General features: G+C 39.9%; 1 protein-coding gene across 5 annotated transcripts in view; it reads right to left on the bottom strand.

The window, feature by feature from the left end:
* The window catches only part of LOC108049456, a 40365-nt gene that overhangs the window by 5694 nt on the left and 13161 nt on the right, over positions 1–21510 (bottom strand). For 2 of the 5 annotated variants that reach the window (XM_017130630.2, XM_017130632.2), the window contains exons 3-4: positions 11770–11968; positions 8248–8316 (exon numbers count right to left, since the gene is read on the bottom strand). In XM_017130630.2, coding sequence (XP_016986119.1) covers positions 8248–8316; positions 11770–11968 — 268 coding nt within the window. Of the gene's footprint in view, positions 1–2575; positions 3011–8247; positions 8317–11769; positions 11969–21510 lie in introns of those variants that run through there. The other 3 variants (XM_017130631.2, XM_017130633.2, XM_017130634.2) reach the window with 2 other exon arrangements.

The following is a 21510-nucleotide window of genomic DNA, read 5'->3' as shown; positions in this document are numbered from 1 at the left end:
ACTGTAATCGATAAAAAATTACATCACGACTTTTTCATCTATGTGACGTGACGATAAAACACATCCAGACAGTTTGTTATAAATTGTATGCTTTAGTGCTAACAAAATGAATGACAACAGCCACAACATTTACAGATTCAAGTGTAAATGAAACGTTGAATACTATTGGAGTGTCAACACAAGTCTGAGATTACGGAACAAACAAATACGTTTACATTTATAGTATAGTAGATAAAGATAAGTGTCGATTCTATTTGCTCAGTCGAGAGTTTTTCATAGCACCCCTTTGGCAAACTTCCTTGTGGCTTGTGGGCCGAATAGCTGCCCCCAGCTATTAATCTATTTAATTATGCAAGAGACCTGCTTCAGATTCCTGAAATTCCTGGTAATAAGAACTCTGCGCTTTACTCCACTTGGCTACAAATTCCTGGGCTGCTCTGCAAGTCTTTTGTAGCTCCCCTAACTTTTACAGAGAAAAAAAAGGGGTTGTTATAGGTTTTTCAACTTTAAATTTGCTGTTGGTAATTCCAACCTATCAAATTTGTTGTAAATAAATACATTGTTTAAGTAGCTAAAATATTTGTGATGGCATTTTGTTTGTGGGTACATATACTTTTTTTTAGGAACTGTAATAATTTAATAATATTGAAACTCCGGTTTCTAATTCCGAAAAAAATCTGTTAAAGAGTTTATTTTTAATAAACGTAGCTCTTAGAACAAGCTCATAAACGTCAACTCATTGTGCAGAAATTGTTTGGTTTATAGATAGATATTTATAGATTCAGATGCTATGTGATATAAATTTAATATCATTTGAAATTTCTTTGTTGTGTAGTGAAATATGTCGAAAACGCTTTCATCTGCAACAGCAGCCGAAGAAAGGGAGCTATAATAAAATGGAGTGGGAGTGGCAGTGGCAGTGGGAGCAGAGGGAGCGATAAAACGCAGCAGCACGCGCCAATAAAGAAGTCGCCCAGCAACCACCCACCACCCCCCTCATTACACCCCTTGGCCACCCGTTAAAGAGGCACCCGGAATTACAAATATATGCAATAATTTTTATTAATTCGCCTTCATGCATGAGACGAGGAGACCGATATGAAAATGCCCCCCTTGCAGGAAAATTGGAGGCAACAGCAGGCGGCAGCCGTTGAAAAGGGAGGGGGATGAGAGGCAGGAGGCGGAAAATGGGGATCCCCAGACTGATTGCCGTCCTCAGGCGCCACTTGTGCCGCCGAATGGCGAGGAATGATGAACGTGTTAATAAAATTAGAGAGCCAAAACGTTTGGACCACTCTCAGCCCCCTTTTTTCCCACCCAAGACGCTATTTCGGGCAACTGGTGCGCCTGTCGGCAGCTGTTGGCCACTGCACCACCCAACCACCCCCCCTTTACCCCGGCCCCGCTCCACATTTCCCATTCAAGAGGCGACGCGCATAAATATTCATTGTGAATTTGCCTCATAAAAGCGAGGGAGTAAACGCGGGGCAACGACGAAACAGCGGTGCCGACAGCGGAGCTTATTGATGAAGTTATAAAATCAGACATGAATTCTTTATTAATTAATCGAAACCCACAGCAAACGAAACATTTGGCTACCAAGGCAGCCAGAAAAGTTCAAAAGCGAAACTCCGCACAGGTTTCAATTAGCATGCGGCTTGCAACACGCCGAGGGTGGCCCAAAAAATGATTTAAGGGGTTCAGCGAATACATAACCCCGGAGCCCAGCCCAAAACAGAAATTAACAAAACAAATCCCGGCAACATGTTGCACCCGTGTCGTGTCCTGGGGATAAAAAGAGCCAACCAGCCAAAGGAGTGGGCGAAACGATGGTTCTGCGAAGGGTGGCACATCATACGGCCATTTGCACCCGCAAACGCACTTCCGTAAGATGTCCGGTCCACCCCTCAGACTTACATAAGCTTTAATTTACACACGAAGAACCAAAACAAAATGAGTTTTTGCTTAACCCATTACAAATTTGCTAGTAATAAAACTCGAAGTACTTTTTAAGTTATTCATGAACTTTTCGTACAAAGATTTCAAGTTCTATAAATTCGGATTGAAAAGACTTTCTGTGTTTTCTTCAGTTAAACATCACTTTATGAATTTACCGAATTTAAAGGCCCCTGAAGGCAAAGGTTATGAGGTAAAAGAGATATGCAAGCATTCTTTTTATTACCATTATTGGTTTTATTATTTGAGTGATTGCATTTCAGTTTTAAATTTTCATAAGCCCTTGTAACAAATAATATAATAGTTATTCTCAGTGTAAAAATAACAAGACAACCAATTGGTTATTACTCTTTAACTAAGTTACCCCCCTATTGCTATGTCCTATCCCATAAAAATCATCCTTTGTCCTGACGGGTGAGCTTATAAAAAGGGAAGATTCCAAACGTGGGCTTAACGATCGGTCTAAAATCGCTGTATGGATTAACATGAACCCCCGTTTGTAGCAAGGGGGAAAAATATGAACACGCTTATTATTAATTAACATGCAGATTGAACGGCGGGTGGCCGTCTTCCATTTTGAAATTTTAAAGTCCACCACAACTCCCAGATTGATTCTTACCATCTTTATTCCGTGTTATTGTTACAGTTTATTCCATTCCAAATGAGATTACTCTGGTGATTCCTTGAGTTTGTTTTTTGTTCCTGGTGCACAAACTTTGGGAAACTTCCGAGACCACAAAACCGTTAAAATAACAACCGAAGTTAAAGCCAAAAAACCGACTGACTAAACAGCAAAAGGGAGGAGGATGACTGTCCCCAAAGATGAATAAATTTCGGCAAAAAGCAAACAACGTAGCTCAAATTAGAAGAAAAGATATAATTTCCAGGAAAGCAAAGTAAAAAAAGTTTAAAAAAACACGCGACCGATGGCGAACATTTGCTTTACCCTCGAAAGCCGGCGAATCAATGATAAAAGGGACAAAAAGGAGCAAGGAACTGAGAAAACAACCCTCGTTGGAGTTTCGGTGAAAAACAAGAGAGAGAGAGAAGGACTGGCGAATTCGCCGCACTTCTATAAGAGAACAGCTGCTGGGAACCTGCTTTCTCCACCCTCCCCCTCTCTCCACTCCACTTCGATCAGCTGCAACAGCCGGCACAACAACAGCACCCACCCCCCTTTTCTCTCACCCCACAAAGCCGATGTTTTTTGATGTATTACTCCGAATTCGAATTCTCGAATTGGCCGTTTTTAATTTAATGAACCGCGACCGTGGGAGTGGAAGGGAGATGGGTAAACAATAAAATAAACATTTCGCAGATGCGAGGCAGAAGAACAACCCTATATATCTCACTGGAACTGGTGGTGATCCGTTCACATTGTGAATTTCACGTCCGATGCGTCAAATGCAAACACTAAAACGTCACTTGAGCAAGACCAAAAGGGAAGTAAAATAGGTACACAGAGGAAAAAGATCACTCCTTCGATCAATTATTTATTCTCCATTAAAACACAAAATTCTATTGGCTAGTACAATTATAAGACAAACTCAATTTCGTAATTCTTATAAACCTCATTGATATTACCATCTTTATATTCTCATTACCTCGAAAAAATAACAAATTCGACAATCAATTTCATTCCCATTTTCTCAGTGTGTAAATGAGCAAATGGGATGGACAAAGCTATTCCCTTCCCCCAAAAAGTTTCGCGAAAAATTAATTGCATTGCACTTTTTTGTCAAGGGGTTCTGAAGAGACCTCCGCATATGCCGTATAGTGGTGGTAGTTCCAAAATTCTGTGCTGGTCTGAGGGGGCGTATGAATCATCAAGTTGGCTTTAGGTTTAGCTTTAAAAAACTCAATGAGGATACTGGGGGTTAAACGTGAAAAGGGTGGCTTTCTATGCATTAATGGGCACTAGTTATAAGTATATGCAACAATATTACACTACAGAGTGGTTCTGACCTACCCTAAATTTATGGCCATATATTCAGTTATGTACATAACTCTAGTTCCGGACTGGGCGCCACGGGTGGGTGGTTGCAATCGGACTGGGAATGGCTATAGGTGGTGCAGCAGCAACTTCGGCGATGGTGCCTTCATTTCCGAGTGAGTAAACCATCAAACGCTTGCGACAAAATTATTAGCAATTCAAAAGCAGAAGAAGAAGACACTGAATGATGATGATGATGATGATGATGATGGGAGGGACGCAGGGACACTCTACTGATGTGTATAATAAAAAGTGCTCATGCTGCGACTTCTCTCCTTCATCTTGTCCCCGCCCCCACTTCCCTTCATTTCGATGGCTCTTGTAAGCGAACCAAGTGCCACTCAAGAGACATCGTCCGAGACCAGGACCACGCCCCCTTCTTGACAGTTGACAGCGACAGTTTTTCTTTTGCCTCCTTTGCTTTGCTATTACAGTAGAGCTTCTGGAGGCAAACCACATTTTTGACGTTTCGAATTTGAAAGTTCTTCTGTTTCAAACTTGGAAGTTAAAAAATTATTCAAATTACAGAAAACTCCTATGTTTTATTTTCTTAAGTATTTATTTAATAAATCTTCTTATCTACTTTGATTCGCAAAAAACAAACTTTATTAAATTTATAATTTGTTATGAAATTCTGTGAATATCCAATTATTTGAACATTTTAAATATAATATTTCAATGACTACGATTTTTCTATGGTTTTTAGAGACATTTGTATAGTGGTTTCATTTGATTGCCTTTTCATTAACAAAATTAAAACAAATTAATTTAAAGATATTTGTATAGTTGTTTCATTGGATTGCCTTTTCATTAACAAAATTAAAATAAATTAGTTTAATGCACTAAAAGTTTTCCAAGTAAAATTAAATTTCTGGGGTTTCATTTAAGATAGGTTGACTGTATTCCGTATTCTTCTTGTCCCATCCACTCCCAGTCTCCATTTTCTTAAACTGAATGCAGCTGAGCTTATTAAAGGCGCAGATTTCCAAGGGCAACGAGGGGAGTGGGAGGAGAAGGCGAGGGTGGCATCGAGATGACTGGAGGGGCTGGACCTCCATTGGAATTAAAAATTGAGCACGTGCTGTTGGCGAAAGTTGTGCATTGTGCATCTCGTCCCGCCTTTTCCCCCCTCTGTTGCCCTTAAGTCAACTTTTCATTAGCACATGCCAATCCATTCGGATTTGGCTTGTTGATCTGTCGCCTGATTAAAGGCAAACAAATAAACAAAACTTCCGTTTAGTCATCTGCCTTTTCCATTTGTTTGCCAGCATTTCGTACAACAAACACAAATATTTGAAGGGACAAAGGATTAAATGTCGTGTTGCCATGTGCTTAACTTTACGGACAAGGCCTCAGCTGTTGTAACAAGAAAGAAATTGGTAAAAAAAACGGCAACTGTCAGCAATTTGAGCAGGATGATGATGGAGGACTTGAAAGAGGAAACCTAGCAACGAAAGTTAGGGGATTAAAACCCTTTGAAGGATGGCTTTCTTATCAATTAAGAGACCGTAATCGCAGAGTTCTCGGCCTGGAAATCAATTACACTAAAGTAAGCCCACACTCTCGTTTCGACAAAATAAGAAACAGATGATAATGATGATGAAAGTGGGCCTGGGAATGAGAATGAGAATGACGATGATGGGAATAGCATGCCGAATCGGAAGATGGATATTCATTGAATCGTGCCATTTATTGCATGCCACATGGCCAACAAACTGTCTAAGACCGCCTTTGACCCTCTTTCTCCTCTCTTTTGCCAATTTTAGCCTCGGGAGCCGAAAAAAGAATTCTGCAACATTCACACTTTTGGTGGCCCGACTTGTCAATGGATTGCCAACTCCCGCTCCTCTTCTCACTTGGAGAAAAAAAGCATTCCTAACATTTTATTTTAATAACAATACAAATTTCTTTATCATAGCATTTTCAAAAATGTAATATTCATAATATTATTTAAATGATTTATAATTTGTATAATTCGAGACTTGCTTTTTGATTCGAGAATAAGAAATATCTGAGAAAGTAAAAACCCAATCCCCACTCTATTTTATATTTTTTTAAACTGATAGTTTGATATCCCTGATATGCAAAATCAATTTGTTTCAGTGCATTGTTCCCCCACTTCCTCTGAGCCACTGATATGCCAATAACAATAAAGTACACACACAGCCGCTTTGTGGGGGAAAGACTTTGACTAAGTGAAAACGAAGGACAGTGGCAGCAAAAGCAAAAGCAACCGCCAAAGCAAAAGGAAAAGCACGAAAAACGAAAAAGCAGCTGAGGGAGCAGCGAGCATAGTTAATCGTTATTTACAGACAGATAAAGTGCAGAAATATTGCCAAAGGAGCTGGAAGTTGGGACAGTGGCAACGGTAGCTCATGTATCCACTCCACCCACTTTCCCCACTCCTTTCAAAACTCCTTGTGGTGCACAAAAAAAAATCACCATCCGCATATGCCCATGCACTTGAAAAAATGTACTTTCATATTGGATGCCTTAAGTAGTTTTTTGTTAAAAATTATTTGGCTCCAAAGTAAATAGCTTTTTGAAAATGTTTCTTCATTTTATTCTTAAAGGTTAAATTAAAAATTTTGTAATTCAAATGTAAAGTTGTTGATATTTAAGAAGTTAAAGATATATTCGGGAAATATACTATTTCACGACCAATATTAATTTGCCACATTCCTTTACTGTTCTGTTGAATGAATTTAAAATAACATTTATAGTACACATTTGTTCAAGTTGAGAATGATGTTCCTTGGGATAAGTTTTCTTTATGTACAAAATTATATAAGTAGTTTTGGGTCTTATTTTTTCCGAGTGCAGTAATCGGATTCCCATGCATGGACCACGCTCGCAGGCTGGCGAGATGATAAGGCGGAGAATGGGAAGTCGGGCGGGGGCAACTGCCACTGCCACACTCGTAAATTGTGCTGCGAGTTGGGCCGCCTGCCAAAAGCATAGAAAATCAGGCAATGGCCAGAACGAGAACGGGCCAAAACAGAACAGAGCAGAAAGCACTTTTCCACTTTTCCTCTCGACGCGTTTTGTCTCCGCCGCTTCCTGTGAAAATCAGGAACAGCAGGCGGCGGGTGGCCATTTGGCTGCGGAAATCATTGGCCAAAAAATGGGTGTGGGCGTGGAATGGATGCCACACGCTGCTCCTTTTCACACCATAAACTCCAAGCAGTTAACTCGTTTTCGGGGCTCTGGCTCGTTCTACTTCTTTTTTTGTTATCAAATTCAATTACCTAAAGCCGGAAATGCGTATGCCAAGCCGAGCTCCTTCCGCCGGAAAGTTCCGGCCATTAAACTTTCCTTCGGGCCGACAAGGGGCATCCTCCGTCCATTGTGATGACAGTTTAGATTGTGATTTGCCATTGAGAGGGCTTTGATCGAGTGGACCGAAGGTAATAAACAGTCAGAGTATCCTATTCCCAGTTTTTCTAAGACGTATTTTATGAGAGTTTATGTTGGCCAATTTGCATGCAAGTTTTCGTGAATGTCCCTTCTAAAAAGTTTGACTTTGCATTATTTGCTATAGATATAAGGATTTGCATTGAAATTTTCTTACTAATATTTAAATAAAGTGCAAAATAAGTGGAACTAGTGACACTCATAACCAACAAGAAAACCATATTGTTTTTCTAAATTTTTTTTTTATAATATCAACAACTTATTAACGTTATTTTCAATGCTACTTTTTTTTTTAAAAGGTATATATTTTTTCCTATTTATATTTATCTTATTTTAGATTAGAAATATTTAGAATTTTAGAAAAGTTAACAATTTTATCAATTAAACGCTTTTTAAATCGAAGTTACATGTTCAACTTTAAATGAGCGTTCAGAATAGTCCTATGTTTATGGGACATTTTGCCTTTTACTTCTCCTGTCGGATAATTTGATGTTGGTACATATGCATGTAATTTAAGCTTGTAACTTTTAATTGCCCACCCAGGCGACCTTGTTGGCCGGTCCGACCGCATAAACCGCACAGAGCGCAAACGACTGAACACGATTAATGACCCCCATGTCCATCCAGACCCCGGAACACCCCGGAATGCCCCACCCAAAGACCCAGTCCCGAACCAAATCTCTCACACGCTGACCGCACAGGAAATTAAAATGCTTTGGGAACGGGCCGAAAACCAAACTCCGGCGACATCAAATTCAAAGTTCATTTCGAGAGCAATGTCCGGGCTGGGTAATAACATCTCAACTTCGCTGGGGGCAGGAGATGGAGATGGAAATGTGGATGCGAATGCGAATGGATAGATACATTTCCGTAGGAGTACTCACTTTCTGGAACTGCTCCTGCAAACGCAGCAGAGCGCCTTCAACTTCAATCATCCGCTTCTCCAACACATCCTGCAAGAACAACAAAACAGAAAAACCAAAAACTCAGGAAGCAGCGCAAGAAGGCTAAATGCTACGGCTAAATTCCCAAAAGCGAAAAGTTAAAGCTAGCTGAAAATGTGCATGGGTGTATATCTTCAATTTTCCGTGTGTTTGTGGCCAGTGAACCAATGGAGTTTATGAGTGTGAGTGGGGGTGTGTTTGTAAGCGATTTATGTGCTGCCCAAAAGCATTATTTTCTAATTATATAGATAATTATAAAGATATTTTAAGTTTAAGTTTATTTAGTGGCAGAAAAATATACGATTTGTTTTTCCAAATTAAAGATAAATTTATACTTTCATAGTGTTCTTAGATTACTTTTTGTTATGTAGCTATTTTGTTAAAGAGCTACATAATTAGTAGCCAGCCGTTTAAAGCCTTTATTGCTGTGTTTTAAAAACTTAAGAACTAAGTAATGTTAAAGTAGTAAAAGTCAAATAAAAAACACATTTCCCTAATAATTAAAAACAAATTTGAACTTGACCTTAAAAACTTACACTAATCATAAAATTATACATTAAAATACAGCTCTAAACTGTGTTATTTATTCCCTGCTATAATGAGGTTCTCTTTATTATATTCCAACTAGTTTTCGAAATGACAGCACTCTTGGCAGCAATGTGAGAAAAATAATTATAACAGCTCGAACAAAAATGAAAAGCAATTGAAATTAATTTACGATCTTGTCACCGCAACGAAAACAGAAAACAGATTCGAGGTGTAAAAAGCAAATCATTGAACTCTTTTGGGCACAATCCCGATTTTCCGAGTGAATGCAACATGGCATTCAGACCAAAAACACAATAAGTTTCGACTTAATCCGCACGCGATGAGGAGAAGGTCTGGGGCAGGTGCAAGAGTGGGCCAAAGTGGGCTAAAGTGGGGTTCGGGGGGTGGGGCAGGTGGCCAAGTTGCAGGTGTGCATGGCCAATAATTCACCGAGAGCAAGGCTGACATGCCACAGAAGAACAGTGGCACAAAAACCAAAGTTTTCGAGTTGAAATCGGAAAGGAAAAGCCCCCGAAAAGATCAGCTACTTAGTGCACTACTATGCGATAGATATAGGTGCAAACTAACACATCTCAGGGAGTCATCAAGGAGGTGGAAGGGGCGTGGACAGGAAATGGAAATGGCAACTTCAAAGTTTTCCCCTGCCTTAAAATGGCCAACAACTTGGCTCCAACAGACAACAAAAATCACAAAAACAAAACAACTAATGTGACGCCGACGCTCGTAAAACACCAGTTTGCTTTTTTGGATTTTTTTGTCTGCTTTCTGTTTTGTTAAACACTTAATATTAGTTGTGGAAGTTGTAAAAATAATTTTTATAGCTTGAGGAAAATGGGTTGTGTGTTGTCTCTCGAAGCATGGTTTTTGTTTTCAGCTTGGCCTTTTTGCGCAATAGACAAATTGATTTTTGTTGTTCTGCCGTAACGAGAGAGAATTTATAAAGATTACGATCCAAGCGTGATTATGAATGACCAAAAGAGTTGGCCAACTAAGCGAGAATGAATGCCATGATTTGTGGCAGGAAATTATCCAGTCTCGAGGTGGAGCAGCAATCTTACTGAGAGAAACAAATTTTAGGTTCATTGAAGATTGCAACATATTTATTTATTGATATAATAAATTTGTATATTACCAAATACCTATTTAGTCATAACAACAAATAGGATACATGGTAGAAACTTTTATTTCACAGGCAAATAATGAAACTATTTTATTGCCAAGTTTTAAAATAAAGGTTATATTCTTAATATTTTTAATATTACACCTTTATATATTTTTATTATAAAAATTAGTTTGCTATAACTATTTATACAGAAATGTACTACAGTAGCTTAACATTAACTATTTAAAAGCTCTTTATAAAACACTTAAGATATTCTTTTGAAAATATAATCGATATCCATTTATCTTGATTTGAGAAAAACTAGCTTTTTCTTTATTGATTTGTGGAAAGAATTAATTCCCCGCTTCGAGACTTTTTTCTGTGTAAACAAATATAGCAGAAGTAGGTACACATATATCCATATGCTAATGCAGGCAATGAAATGGAGACGGCGACAACAATGCCAGCCCATAGACTTCTATTCCAGCTGGCGAAACTGTGCGCATGTGCAGCAGAATCGGAGAATCTGAGCCAGAAGCTGAGGCTTCGGGAGAGCAGGAGCGGGATGCGGGCTAAGCAGTCTGAGCAAACACAGCAAATAAATAGCTGGCAGTTCGTTAAACCCTCCTCAATCACTCGTCGCCAGTGCGAAACGGCACAGTTGCAACTGCAGCAGCAGCAACTTCACAGCAAAAGCACGGCAGCAACTTATGGGGAGAGAACGTGACTGGGTTCTGATGACAGCCGTGGATGCAGTGCATCAGCTCCATTGTGTGTGCACAAATAATCGAGATGCCATTTGGCAAATTTGCTGCGAGTGGGTGTCTGTCTGGGCAGCTGGATCCAAAGGATGGAGCTTGGTAATCGAAACACGCAGCCTCTGGAGCGGATTCGTGGGTTCAATTAGCAGGAGCCGTGACTTCGCCAGTGGATTCTGGGAAGCATTACCGCGTCAACTGCCATTTACATGGAGCAGTTACCACGTTCCAACTGGCCCCGGCTCATTTGCAGCCGCTTATGGACCATACGTCCATCCATCGGCTGTGCGGCCTGTAACTACCATAAATCAACTGCAGCCGCTGCGCATGCGCCATACTTAGTGCTATTAAAACGTCACGGAAGTCGGAACGTGAGCAGCGGCGAGAATTCGAATGCCATGGACCGAGCATATGGGAGCACCACCAGATCCCTGGGAAACGCTGGCCTGGTAATTGTCAACATTTATACGCGATCAATTAGGCTGAAAGCGGGGAGAAATTGTTGGAAAATTGGGAAGAAAATTGGTGGATTAATGCAGCGGCAGACGAGTCAAAGTTGGCGTGACCCGCGCGCACCGCAATTCGCATGTCAAGAGGGCATTTGGCCCCATGAGAAGTCCTTCATCAATCTCTGGAACGCCGCTGCGATGTGTCTCAAATGGCACGTTAACGAGTTCAAGCGGCTCAAACTGAAAAGCCGAGTTCAAAGGTGTTTGCCTCGCCGAGAGTCTCGTTTGCATTTGCATGCCGCACTTTGGGAAAATTCTCCACACGCCAACAATGGAAAGCGAGCTGCTCATTTTTTGCTTTCCCCCGCCCGATGTTGAAAATTGGGTTAACCACTCACAAACACCAGACCCGAAGGTTAGTTGATGAAGGGAAGGTAATAGCTATACACGGGGGACTATGATTTGATTCGAGCTGATTGTCTGTAATTGGATGGGTCTACGTCTATCTCAAAAGCGCTACGTGCCTTTTTTTTTTGTGGAAACCAAAAGCTGGGAGTTACCAAATACCAAGCTTGGGGTTAATTATGGTAACAAAAAAACTCACTTTATCACAGCCACCGGATCCGGAGATTGAGCCTCCATGTCGCTCCAGGGAGAGAGTTCCCGCTTCCGATTCCAAGGGCGTCCTGGGCTGATGAACCAACTGGATTCTACCCTGGGAGATCTGTATGTAATTTGGGGGCGGCGGCATAATGTCCAGCACATCGTCCTTGTCGTCCTCATCGCAATCCTTCTCGTTTTGCCTAAAACATAGAAAAAACCATATAAAGATTAGTTTGTGTTCGGCCTTGGTTCTTAAATTTCAACTCAGGCCAACAGTTTCGCAACCTATTATACACTTCGCTGGAGTACAAAGTGGTTTCCATATCGCCATTGCATAGCCAGCATATTTTTTAGATTGCCCCATAAAGAAGTGTCAAAATATTTCCTATTGCTCACGTCGCTTATCGGCAAACTTCGAAAAAAATTAAACAAGCGGCCAAATTGTTGCATAATGCAAAAATATATACCACACCAAGTATAGTAAATATAGGCTAAGAGAAACTTTGTATAGGCAGCTCATAAAATGATCTTAACAGATAGTTGCATTAAGCAATACACCAAGAAAAATTAATGTTTAAAAAAATATAAAAATATTTCGATTTAAAGATCAATGTTTCACACACATTTTTTGATAAATTTTAAATCTTTAGTCTTTTAAACTAAATTAAATTGTATTGAAAGTATTCTGGTTTTTTATTATTTGGTATCTTGTAATAAGCGAACTATTTCAAAATACCCCGAATGTCCGCTTAAAAATGTAATTTTTTCTTAGCCTATGTTTACTGTATAACTCCAATTGATGGGGGTTACCACCTTGAGGCGATTTCTGACACGACCCAAATAGACTGCGACAGAGATATCAATTGTGCTTGCGTCGTTGAGTGTGCAAAGTGCATGGGATCACCTGCTGTTTGGGGCCTCCGGGGATTGGGATATTTGTACCCGTACATGTATAAGTACTCGTATCCTCGGCATCCCAGTGCTAACAACGAAAAGTCGCTCGTTATTTCCAATTGAATTTGCAGCTAAGTGCAAATAATTCGATAAAATTGCCACTCGGAGGCATTCGAGTGGGCAAACACTGGCCAAAAAGTAGTAAGAAAAAACGAAATCACCATGAGGCCAAAATGCTTTTGGCTTGCCAGCTTGTCTACGTTCACATCTAAGCCAGCTTCTGCCCCACTCAGCCCCTCTCACCCCTCACCCTTTTGGCTTTTAGCTCTTAGCCCGGTCCAGCTGCAATCCAGTTTTACACACTCTAACTATCGAGTTGCCGACGTCGGACTGCTGAATGCAGTTGAATAAATGGCCACAAAAAAAGAGCTGCAAACAATCTTACAAGCTAATCGCACAAAATGTTTCGTTTCGTGTTTGACGTTGACACCGGGACAAGTGGGCAGTGGCCAGCAACGATGGATATATATGCCTATATATATATATCGGTTTCCATATCGCGCGTATCGTTTTTCCAGCCGGGAATTCAGCTGCCCACGTGCCCCATAGAATTTCCATTCGTCTTTGATTTATAGGCATCGAATAAAGCAATCAAAATCAATTTAACTGTTATCAAGCTGGCCATTGGCAGTCGGTAATTAAGTGAGACGCGAAGTATCGCATCACATCGCGTGCAAGTGCGTCAGCCATACACCATCCACCATCCTCCATCATCCGCAGACTCCCAGTCATCATCATCATCATCATCCTGCGTTAGATGCAAACCTAATTAGTCAGACGGGCGAGTCAAAAGGCCAGCTAATGACATTACAGGGCTTTAATTAACGTAGCCCCGCAATTACCGCTGCCCGACTGCCCGATTCCATCCCATCATTCCATCATCCCATCAACCCATCACCCGATCAATTGACAGTGAAATAGTGCCGAAGGCGGCAAGGTGCAGAGTGCAAACGTTGCACTTCAGGCGGACCAATTTAGCACTGACTCATCCAGCTTATGTGTGCATAACATACACTGAGAAAAACGATGTCCAAAAACTAAAAATAAATTAGAAATAAGAGCGTATCTATATTCACAGGAAAACATCTACAGACAATCCTGACTGGGACAGAAATATAATTATGTTAGCTTCTTTTATAAACCAAGATCATTGAAAAAGGCAAAAAGGTACTCTACTCATTAACATAATGATGTTGGAATGTATTAATCGATAAACAGTTTGACTAAAAAGTTAACTAAATCAAAGAAATCTCATGGCAAGTTTTTTATTTTATTTATAAACTATTCTTTGCCCTTAGTGCATCAATGCAGGGGCCATAGATTACTCAAGAGTTTTGTAAACTTTTACACTTAAAAACCTTTGGTAAAAAGATCGTTGAAATTTTTTTTAAGGGTAAAAAAGCTTCTTAAAAAAATAATAGTTTCTGAAGGTATTCTTTAATTTTCACAAAAAGCAAAGACTTTGCCAATTTTAAATAAATAGAATTCGTTGAAAAGTTTAACTATAAAACAAAGAAATCTTAAAGCAAGTATTTTATTCAACATATCCTTTGGCTCAGTGTTCGAATACAGGAGCCATAAGTTACGCACAAGTTTTGCTTGAATTTGCATTTCTATCGAAGCGCTTTCCGTCGAATGCACGGATGATAGCACCTAAGGGGGGAGTTGTTCCACTATATCCATAGCTATAGCTATAGCTTTGCCGATCCCCTATCCATCGGTCATTCGGTTAAGCCCCCAATCCCCAATACCCAGTGCCTCTTGTTCTTTTTCTGCCTTTGTGGCACATTCGTTTACTGATTATGCGTTTTATGCGACGACCATAAATTTCCGCTGTCGCTGCTCTCGTCTGCTTCCTTTTCTCCCTTTTCCCCCGCCCGTATATCTCCCCTATATAGTATATCCCCTGCCACCAACACCCCCCGCCTCCCAACTCTGTTTCATCCGCTGTCCAACGCTTATCACTGGCCATTGCAGTTGGCATAAAAATAAATATTGCACAAATGCGTATAAAAAGTAAATAAAATAAAGCAAGTAGCCGTCGCAGGGGGACTCCGTTTTATACGACCTACAAATAAGCCGCATAAGGCGCTTACTACCGCACTTCTCGTTCCGATTTCCCGGGAAAGTGCTATTGGTCGGCATCTCGGGCCGTCTTTTAAGAGCGATTTGAGGGGCATAATTATGCGAACACTGTAATTGAGGGCTGCTCACGCCGATAAGCCAAGAGGCATAATTGTGGTCTCGGAATTTCGAGATAAGAACTTATGAGCTTAGGCGGATTCCTCGGTGATGAGTGGAGCATTGAGTGGTCATTTTTGCAGAACGTTTTCAAACTACTTATCCACACAGGAAATAAAGGGAGATTTCTTTGGTTTATATAAAATATTCAACTTTTCAACGGGTAGTAAAATAATTTTGTTTGTAACTGAATCAAACTGAAAAATGTATTTAAATTTAATTTAATAAAGTATACGATAAAACGCTGCATTAAAACGCCCGTTTAAGAATGGTCATTAATTTAAAACATCCCACGATTAATTATAAATATAACCAACTAAAGCTCTACATAAATACATGTGTACACATAAACTATAAACTATATTCAATGACTTAAAAATAGGTAAAAAAGATACTTCGTTCATGTTTAATATTCGAATCATCAACCTATTTAGTTGATCATTTTCCACTGCCTACTGACGGCTGCTAAACGCTCAATTTGCATTAAACACACCGAATTATTAAACAGCGACTGCAAAGTGCATGTGGGAATATTTGCACACATGCTGTTATGAATTTTCCAGCTCCTATGTGTGTGTGTGTGTGTGTGCTGACAATGAGGTCGCCAGAGCAAATAATTTACAGTACTCTGCAGTAATTGCCATAATTTTCGACTGCCATTCGAACACGGCTCGCTGCCCCTCTCCCCCCCACCAACTCCCCTTCGAACTCTCCGCCGCCCCCATTCCTGTCATGAATATTGAAAATCGAAGTTAAAGTTGAACCGCCCAACTGTCCAGCTGTCCGAATGTCCAACTGCCAGAGCTTTTCGATCCGCTTGTGGGTGCCCACTGACATGGGCGTGGGCTGGAAAAAAGAAACTATAACTGAAACAGAAACTGAAACACACACTGGCACACACAGTTGCAGCCTCCTCCAAGCGGTGCCTCCAACACAGTCAAGCTTCTGTGAGGTGGACATTGAAGTTGGACTATAAACTTCTTTACTATCACCATTTATTCAAATCTCAAATGGTGGAATAAAATGGTTCAATCAAATCAAATCAATCTAACATGTTTTTAACTTTAGAAGTAATAAGTAAGTAAGAAGGTTAAGGTTATAAGCTTTATTTAATTTTGCACATTTAAAAATATGATATAATAATTAGCTATATTTTACCAAAATAGACTTACATTTGATACCAAAGCTTTGGAAGTACTATTTTTGGAACATTATGATCATATGGTTATTAAAGAAGTACATCTGGAATTTTTAGAGTGACTAGCACTTATAATTTTTCAGTTCAAGATTAGATTTTTTTTATGGTTTATAAGTTTTAAAGTGCCACACACTTAAAACTTTCTAGATATGGAACTTAGTCTTTGGTAACGATCTCATCTGATAAAATCGTGAAATCTTGCAATCTTATAGTAACGCTACTGTCTGCTGAAGCAGTGAATTTTCCGTTTGTTGAATTGCATAATTTATGGGCCTCAAGATCGATTTTAATCGTTGCTGATGTTGGCTGTATCTCACGGCCTTATATGGAAAGTAGTTGGTAGAACAATGCGCCCGGGGGGCGTGTATGTTCTGTGTGCCTTCACCGTTACACACAGGCACTTAGGCATACATATGTTCTTGTGTTAATTTATTCATGAGCCGGCGAGCGGGCTAAGCTTCCGTTATAAATCCGCGCTTAGTGCACTCCACGCTCCGCTGCACACTGAGTACTGCATCTCACTCCCACACTCCGCCCCTCTCACTCGCACCCAGTGTGAGTTTTTGTGTTCTTGTTTGTTGGCCAAAGGGCCCTCGCCTCCTCCTTTCCCCCTGCTCACATGCAACCCATTTCGCAGAGTTGAAACAAATCCAGCAACGTAGCCCAAATAGGCGTGTCTGCCTGTCCCTCTTATCTAAATGGTTTACTCTAGAATGAGGTCTTAATTCGAGGGTGTCACTATGGCTATGTTCCCGACAGATATGGCTAAGATCATCCCATGTAAAAACAAAAATGGATAAATCATGTATTATATTTCATCTGTATTATTATACTTTTAAGGTTTGATTACTTCCTACAATGGCAAACCTTACTATTGTCTGAATAAAGAAAAAGCTCAAAACATCATTATGGTAACCAAATCTTAATCTTTAAGAAATAACACATCAAAATATATTTTTATTATATTAAATATACTTTTAAATGAATTATTATTTAATAACAAAAAAAAATGGAATACAGAAAGTGTGAGTCATCACTATAAAAAAATCATAATCTTAAGGAATCATAAGAACCTATTAAAAAAGGAACTTGATAAGATATTTTCAAAGTTTTAAAGTAGTAATTATTACTAGCAACTAAAGCAAATTGACAATTTTTAACCAAGCACATAAAAAACATATGAATTTCTTTTATTTCTGTTTAAGCTACAAAATCTCCAAATGAATAGTCACCATCACTATCTCTTGTTTCCCCCATGAGAATGTGTATTTTGTCAGTTGAAAAAGTATGGCACAAAGTGTTAGGCAAAGTCAAACAAGAGGCCAAAAGTGGATGCATCTGCATCTGTGCGTTTGCAGAGGGCTTTGGGCCCCGCTAAGTAGTTATGCCATTGTTTCCGAGAGCTGCTCCGAAATTGCGTGGGCGTGATGAGAAATGCGAGTAGTTGCCTCTGCCTCTCATTTCAACACCCTTTTCCCGCGCTGACAATGCGTTGATGTTATCGATACCTTTATGACCCACATCTGGAGGCATATCCCCTCCCTCTCTCTTTCTGATCCCCAACTGATAGCTGAGCCCACACTGGAAATTTGCATAATTTGACGACAAGTCGACTTGGAGATTTATTATACACGCTTCATATGAGCCAAACCGAATATGGTTAAAAAGCGAGCTGGCGATAAGCATCATATAATTGTGCCGAACAGGAAATTACGACGACATAATTGAGTGCCATGTTGCCGAATCGAAATGAGATCGCAGTAAAGTCCCTAATCCCGCTTATACTATGAGTACTTCCCTACAATGGAAATACGTACATTGGCAATTCGAAATGCGAGTCAATGGGAAAGAGGCGCCGAAAGCCAAAAGCCACAGCCATATCCACATCTGCTGGTCTGTGTAAATATTTATGCAAATATAAACAAGGGCCGAACGGCTGCCATGTAAATACTACTGCCAAATGCAATAGATTAAAGCCATCCATGGACGGCGTGTGTCACGTTTCATTCCGGGAACCAAGGAGCAGCCAACACGAAACGGAAGTCAAGTGGACACTTACTGCTTACCTGGCCAAACACCTGGGACCTCCGCTGATTGACAGTAGCGAGCCGATGGTGGCCATTGCATTTGCATTTCGAAGAAACACTCAAAGAATCAAACAGATTTGCGGCTTAGGAAAAGCGGTTTACTGCAGTAATATGTAGGATTACTATGAATTACTGAAATCATTAATAATGATTTATAAGCATTCATTGTAAAGAAAATTATTATATTTAATATAAAGTTCAAACGTTTTTCTTAACTTGCCTTTCCATTATATTTATTGAACTCTAAAACTCTGAGGTTATAATTTAACTAGCAACAAAAATATTATGGCCAAAGCATAAATGATATATTTCTATAGTTTTATAATTAATTTGAATTTATTAGAGGTAATTAAGAAGCCAATTTATATTCTTCCTCAATTTCTGAATCATTCCTTATAAGTTTCTTGACTTAATTATAAGATATATGTATATTTTCCTCAGTGCGGCGGCTCCCTGTCTCCAAAAGGAAGCCGTCAAGGTGCAGCCGTCGGTTTAGAAAGTTATTTGCATGCCGCGCTTTAACCGAAGCCGCTCCTCAACTCTCGGCTGTTTTGCATGCAGATTTTTGATTGGCACTTGGCCAAGCGGAAGCTATTGGTATCGCTCTCACTTCAAGGACAATGGCATGTTAATTAGAGGAGCCCCAACCGAATGGCGGCCCTGCCGATAATGCCGAATTGTTTGCCATCGCTCCACGCACCCTAATGACCCATAAACACTGGCTCAATAGGCCATATCCGCTGTCGTTGGCCAGATAACGCACCTTGGTCTGGGGCACCTGTCGCCCCAGCGACCCTTCGCCCCCCTTTCAGCCCTCTTTTTGGCCAACAAGCACATCTATAACGAATGCCAGGCCAGGCCATAAACTCACATACCCACACATAAATTCTATTTATCAACAAACATTTTCGCTGGCCCCACAACAACAATGGCACCTAGTTGTGCGCTGGGCGGTTGTAAAACGCAGGTCGTGTTGGGTGAATTGGGTGGGGGTGGTGGTGGGGGTGGGGTTCATTTCGGGTGCCCCACCCACCGACCAAACCCAAAAACTTGCTTGCGTTTAAAGCAAACGTTAAGGGCAAACTTTTAATTAGAAAGCAAGTACGGTCAGCTGGAAAATGGCTAGGGAGCAGTGGCAAATACGGAAACTATGCACGGGAATATTTCATTATATGTATACACATGTAGAAACAAGTACACAGAGAAAAAGAAAATCCAAATAGATAAGATTTAAAAAAAAGAGGGGCATTCCTTTAAGGAATTATTTAATACTTTTAAATAATTTGGGCTTCAAAAAATAATAAATTAAAGATCAATAAAAACTAAGATCAAACATTTTAAAACGTATGGACATTATATGCTGTTTAAATAATTTATAATCAAATTAATTGAAATACTATTGTTCAAATTTATCCTGGTATAATATACATATATGGGAATTATTAGTAATTATTAACAAGTAACTTTAGGGATTTTTCAAATTTTAATTAACCAACAAAATATGAAACTATTTTTCCTCAGTGCATGCGTGTTTGACTGGTGGCACTGACTTTTCCGAGCCAGCGAACTCTGCATGTCAAAGCCCAATAACGGAATTGAACGCACAATAGTTGGCAATCAACCGAGCTGAACTGGGGTAGGTTAGGGTCATTCCACGCATCTGGGAACGGCTTCAGGCGGAGGAGCAGCCCCAGTTCCAGTTCCATCTTCCAATCCCTATCCCCATCCCCGCCCCCATCCCATCCCGCCCCCTACTTCCAGATGATAAATCGCAGGCTGACATCGCCCTGTGCAACTGCATGTGTCAGCCGCTCATTAAAAAGGTATTCATCATTATCGCGACCGCCGCTGCAGTTGTGGCACCCAAAGTGAAAATGCCGCCAAGACTGGATGCGAGAATTGGATCTGTCGCTATATCTTTTGCGGCGGCATGTTTGCTGTCAAAATCCATTCCAGCGAGGGGGGGACTGAGGGGTCTGCCTCAGATGTTTTTATTAATTTCACTGGAGTGAGGTGCAACGACTTAAAGCCCCAGCTAAAATGATCGATGTTAATGAAGGGTATTTGTTAAGGAATTTCGCAACTTAGCTTAGTCTTACTTTACAAACTGTTTGCCTAATACTTCGTGATTGTAAATAGTTTGACCTATTCAAGGGCAAAGATTGTAATACAAAGTAATGATCGTAATAATCGATGTTATAGATTATGCTACATGAAGAGGCTATATTTCGTAGTATTGTTAAAAGGTTAATATAATAATTTAAAGTCAATTTCGTGGCTTAAACGTTTAGCGGAGCTATTATGTTTTGATTTACAAGCAAAATATAGATGCCAAGGTGGCAAATTAATGGTTTAAAATACAAAACAAGCTTATGACGCAAAAACGTGTTGTTATGCAAATGAACTCTAGTAAATGTTTTACATAGTATAATCCCAAAATGATAGTAATTGCTATAAATAAACGTTATGGCGATCATTTTAATGTGAAAGCAAGTTTAGCGGAATAATAATTGATAGCATTTCTTGGCTTTAAAACTGCGCAATTTTAGTGAGAGACTATAAAACTAAGCAAATTTAAGATTAGGTCTCCATTGATTCATTCATTCATAGAAATAATTTATGCCAATGATATGTTAAAGTTATATAAGTCATACTATCAAGTTTCATATTTTAAGGGTGAGAGTATTTCAGTTTCGTTGTGAACTTGCACATATGCTACATACTTCGAGGTGCAATTGTAATTTTCTTGCTTTCTTCTCGCATTTCATTTTTGTTATTGTGAAATTGTTCAATAATTTTTCTTTTTCTTGGCCTGTCCCAGTCGTCATCTGTGGCCCCTTTTCGAGATGAGATGCGTTATGCGATATGTGCGCCACTTTGGCTTATGATGGAATTGACACTTCAGTTTGTGTGACACACGAAGTGCGGGACGCCCATCAAAAACAGACCCGGGGCACTGATACATAAGTATAATTCCCCAACCCATCCAGGGGCAAATGTATAGATGCCAGATAGTGGAGGCAGACGCACTTGAAATGCATGAAATGCCATTTTTCTTTTGTGTGTGCAATGAATTCTTTTGCCTCTTCGATGGTGGGTGTTTTTTCTTCCAGTGGAAGGGGGGGATGGATTTTTACGGCCAAGTGGAGTTTGTTAGTGCTAATGGCACATTTATGACCACAGGGTTGGAATCTAAAAGCTTAGACTGTGGTCTATCTGTCTGATCAATTTGTCCTCTCGTCACTTGGCAAAATAAACTCAA

Source organism: Drosophila rhopaloa, unplaced genomic scaffold (genome assembly GCF_018152115.1).
Source record: "Drosophila rhopaloa isolate 14029-0021.01 unplaced genomic scaffold, ASM1815211v1 contig_115, whole genome shotgun sequence".
Lineage (NCBI taxonomy): Eukaryota > Metazoa > Arthropoda > Insecta > Diptera > Drosophilidae > Drosophila > Drosophila rhopaloa.
This window is presented reverse-complemented; position numbering and strand designations above follow the sequence as displayed.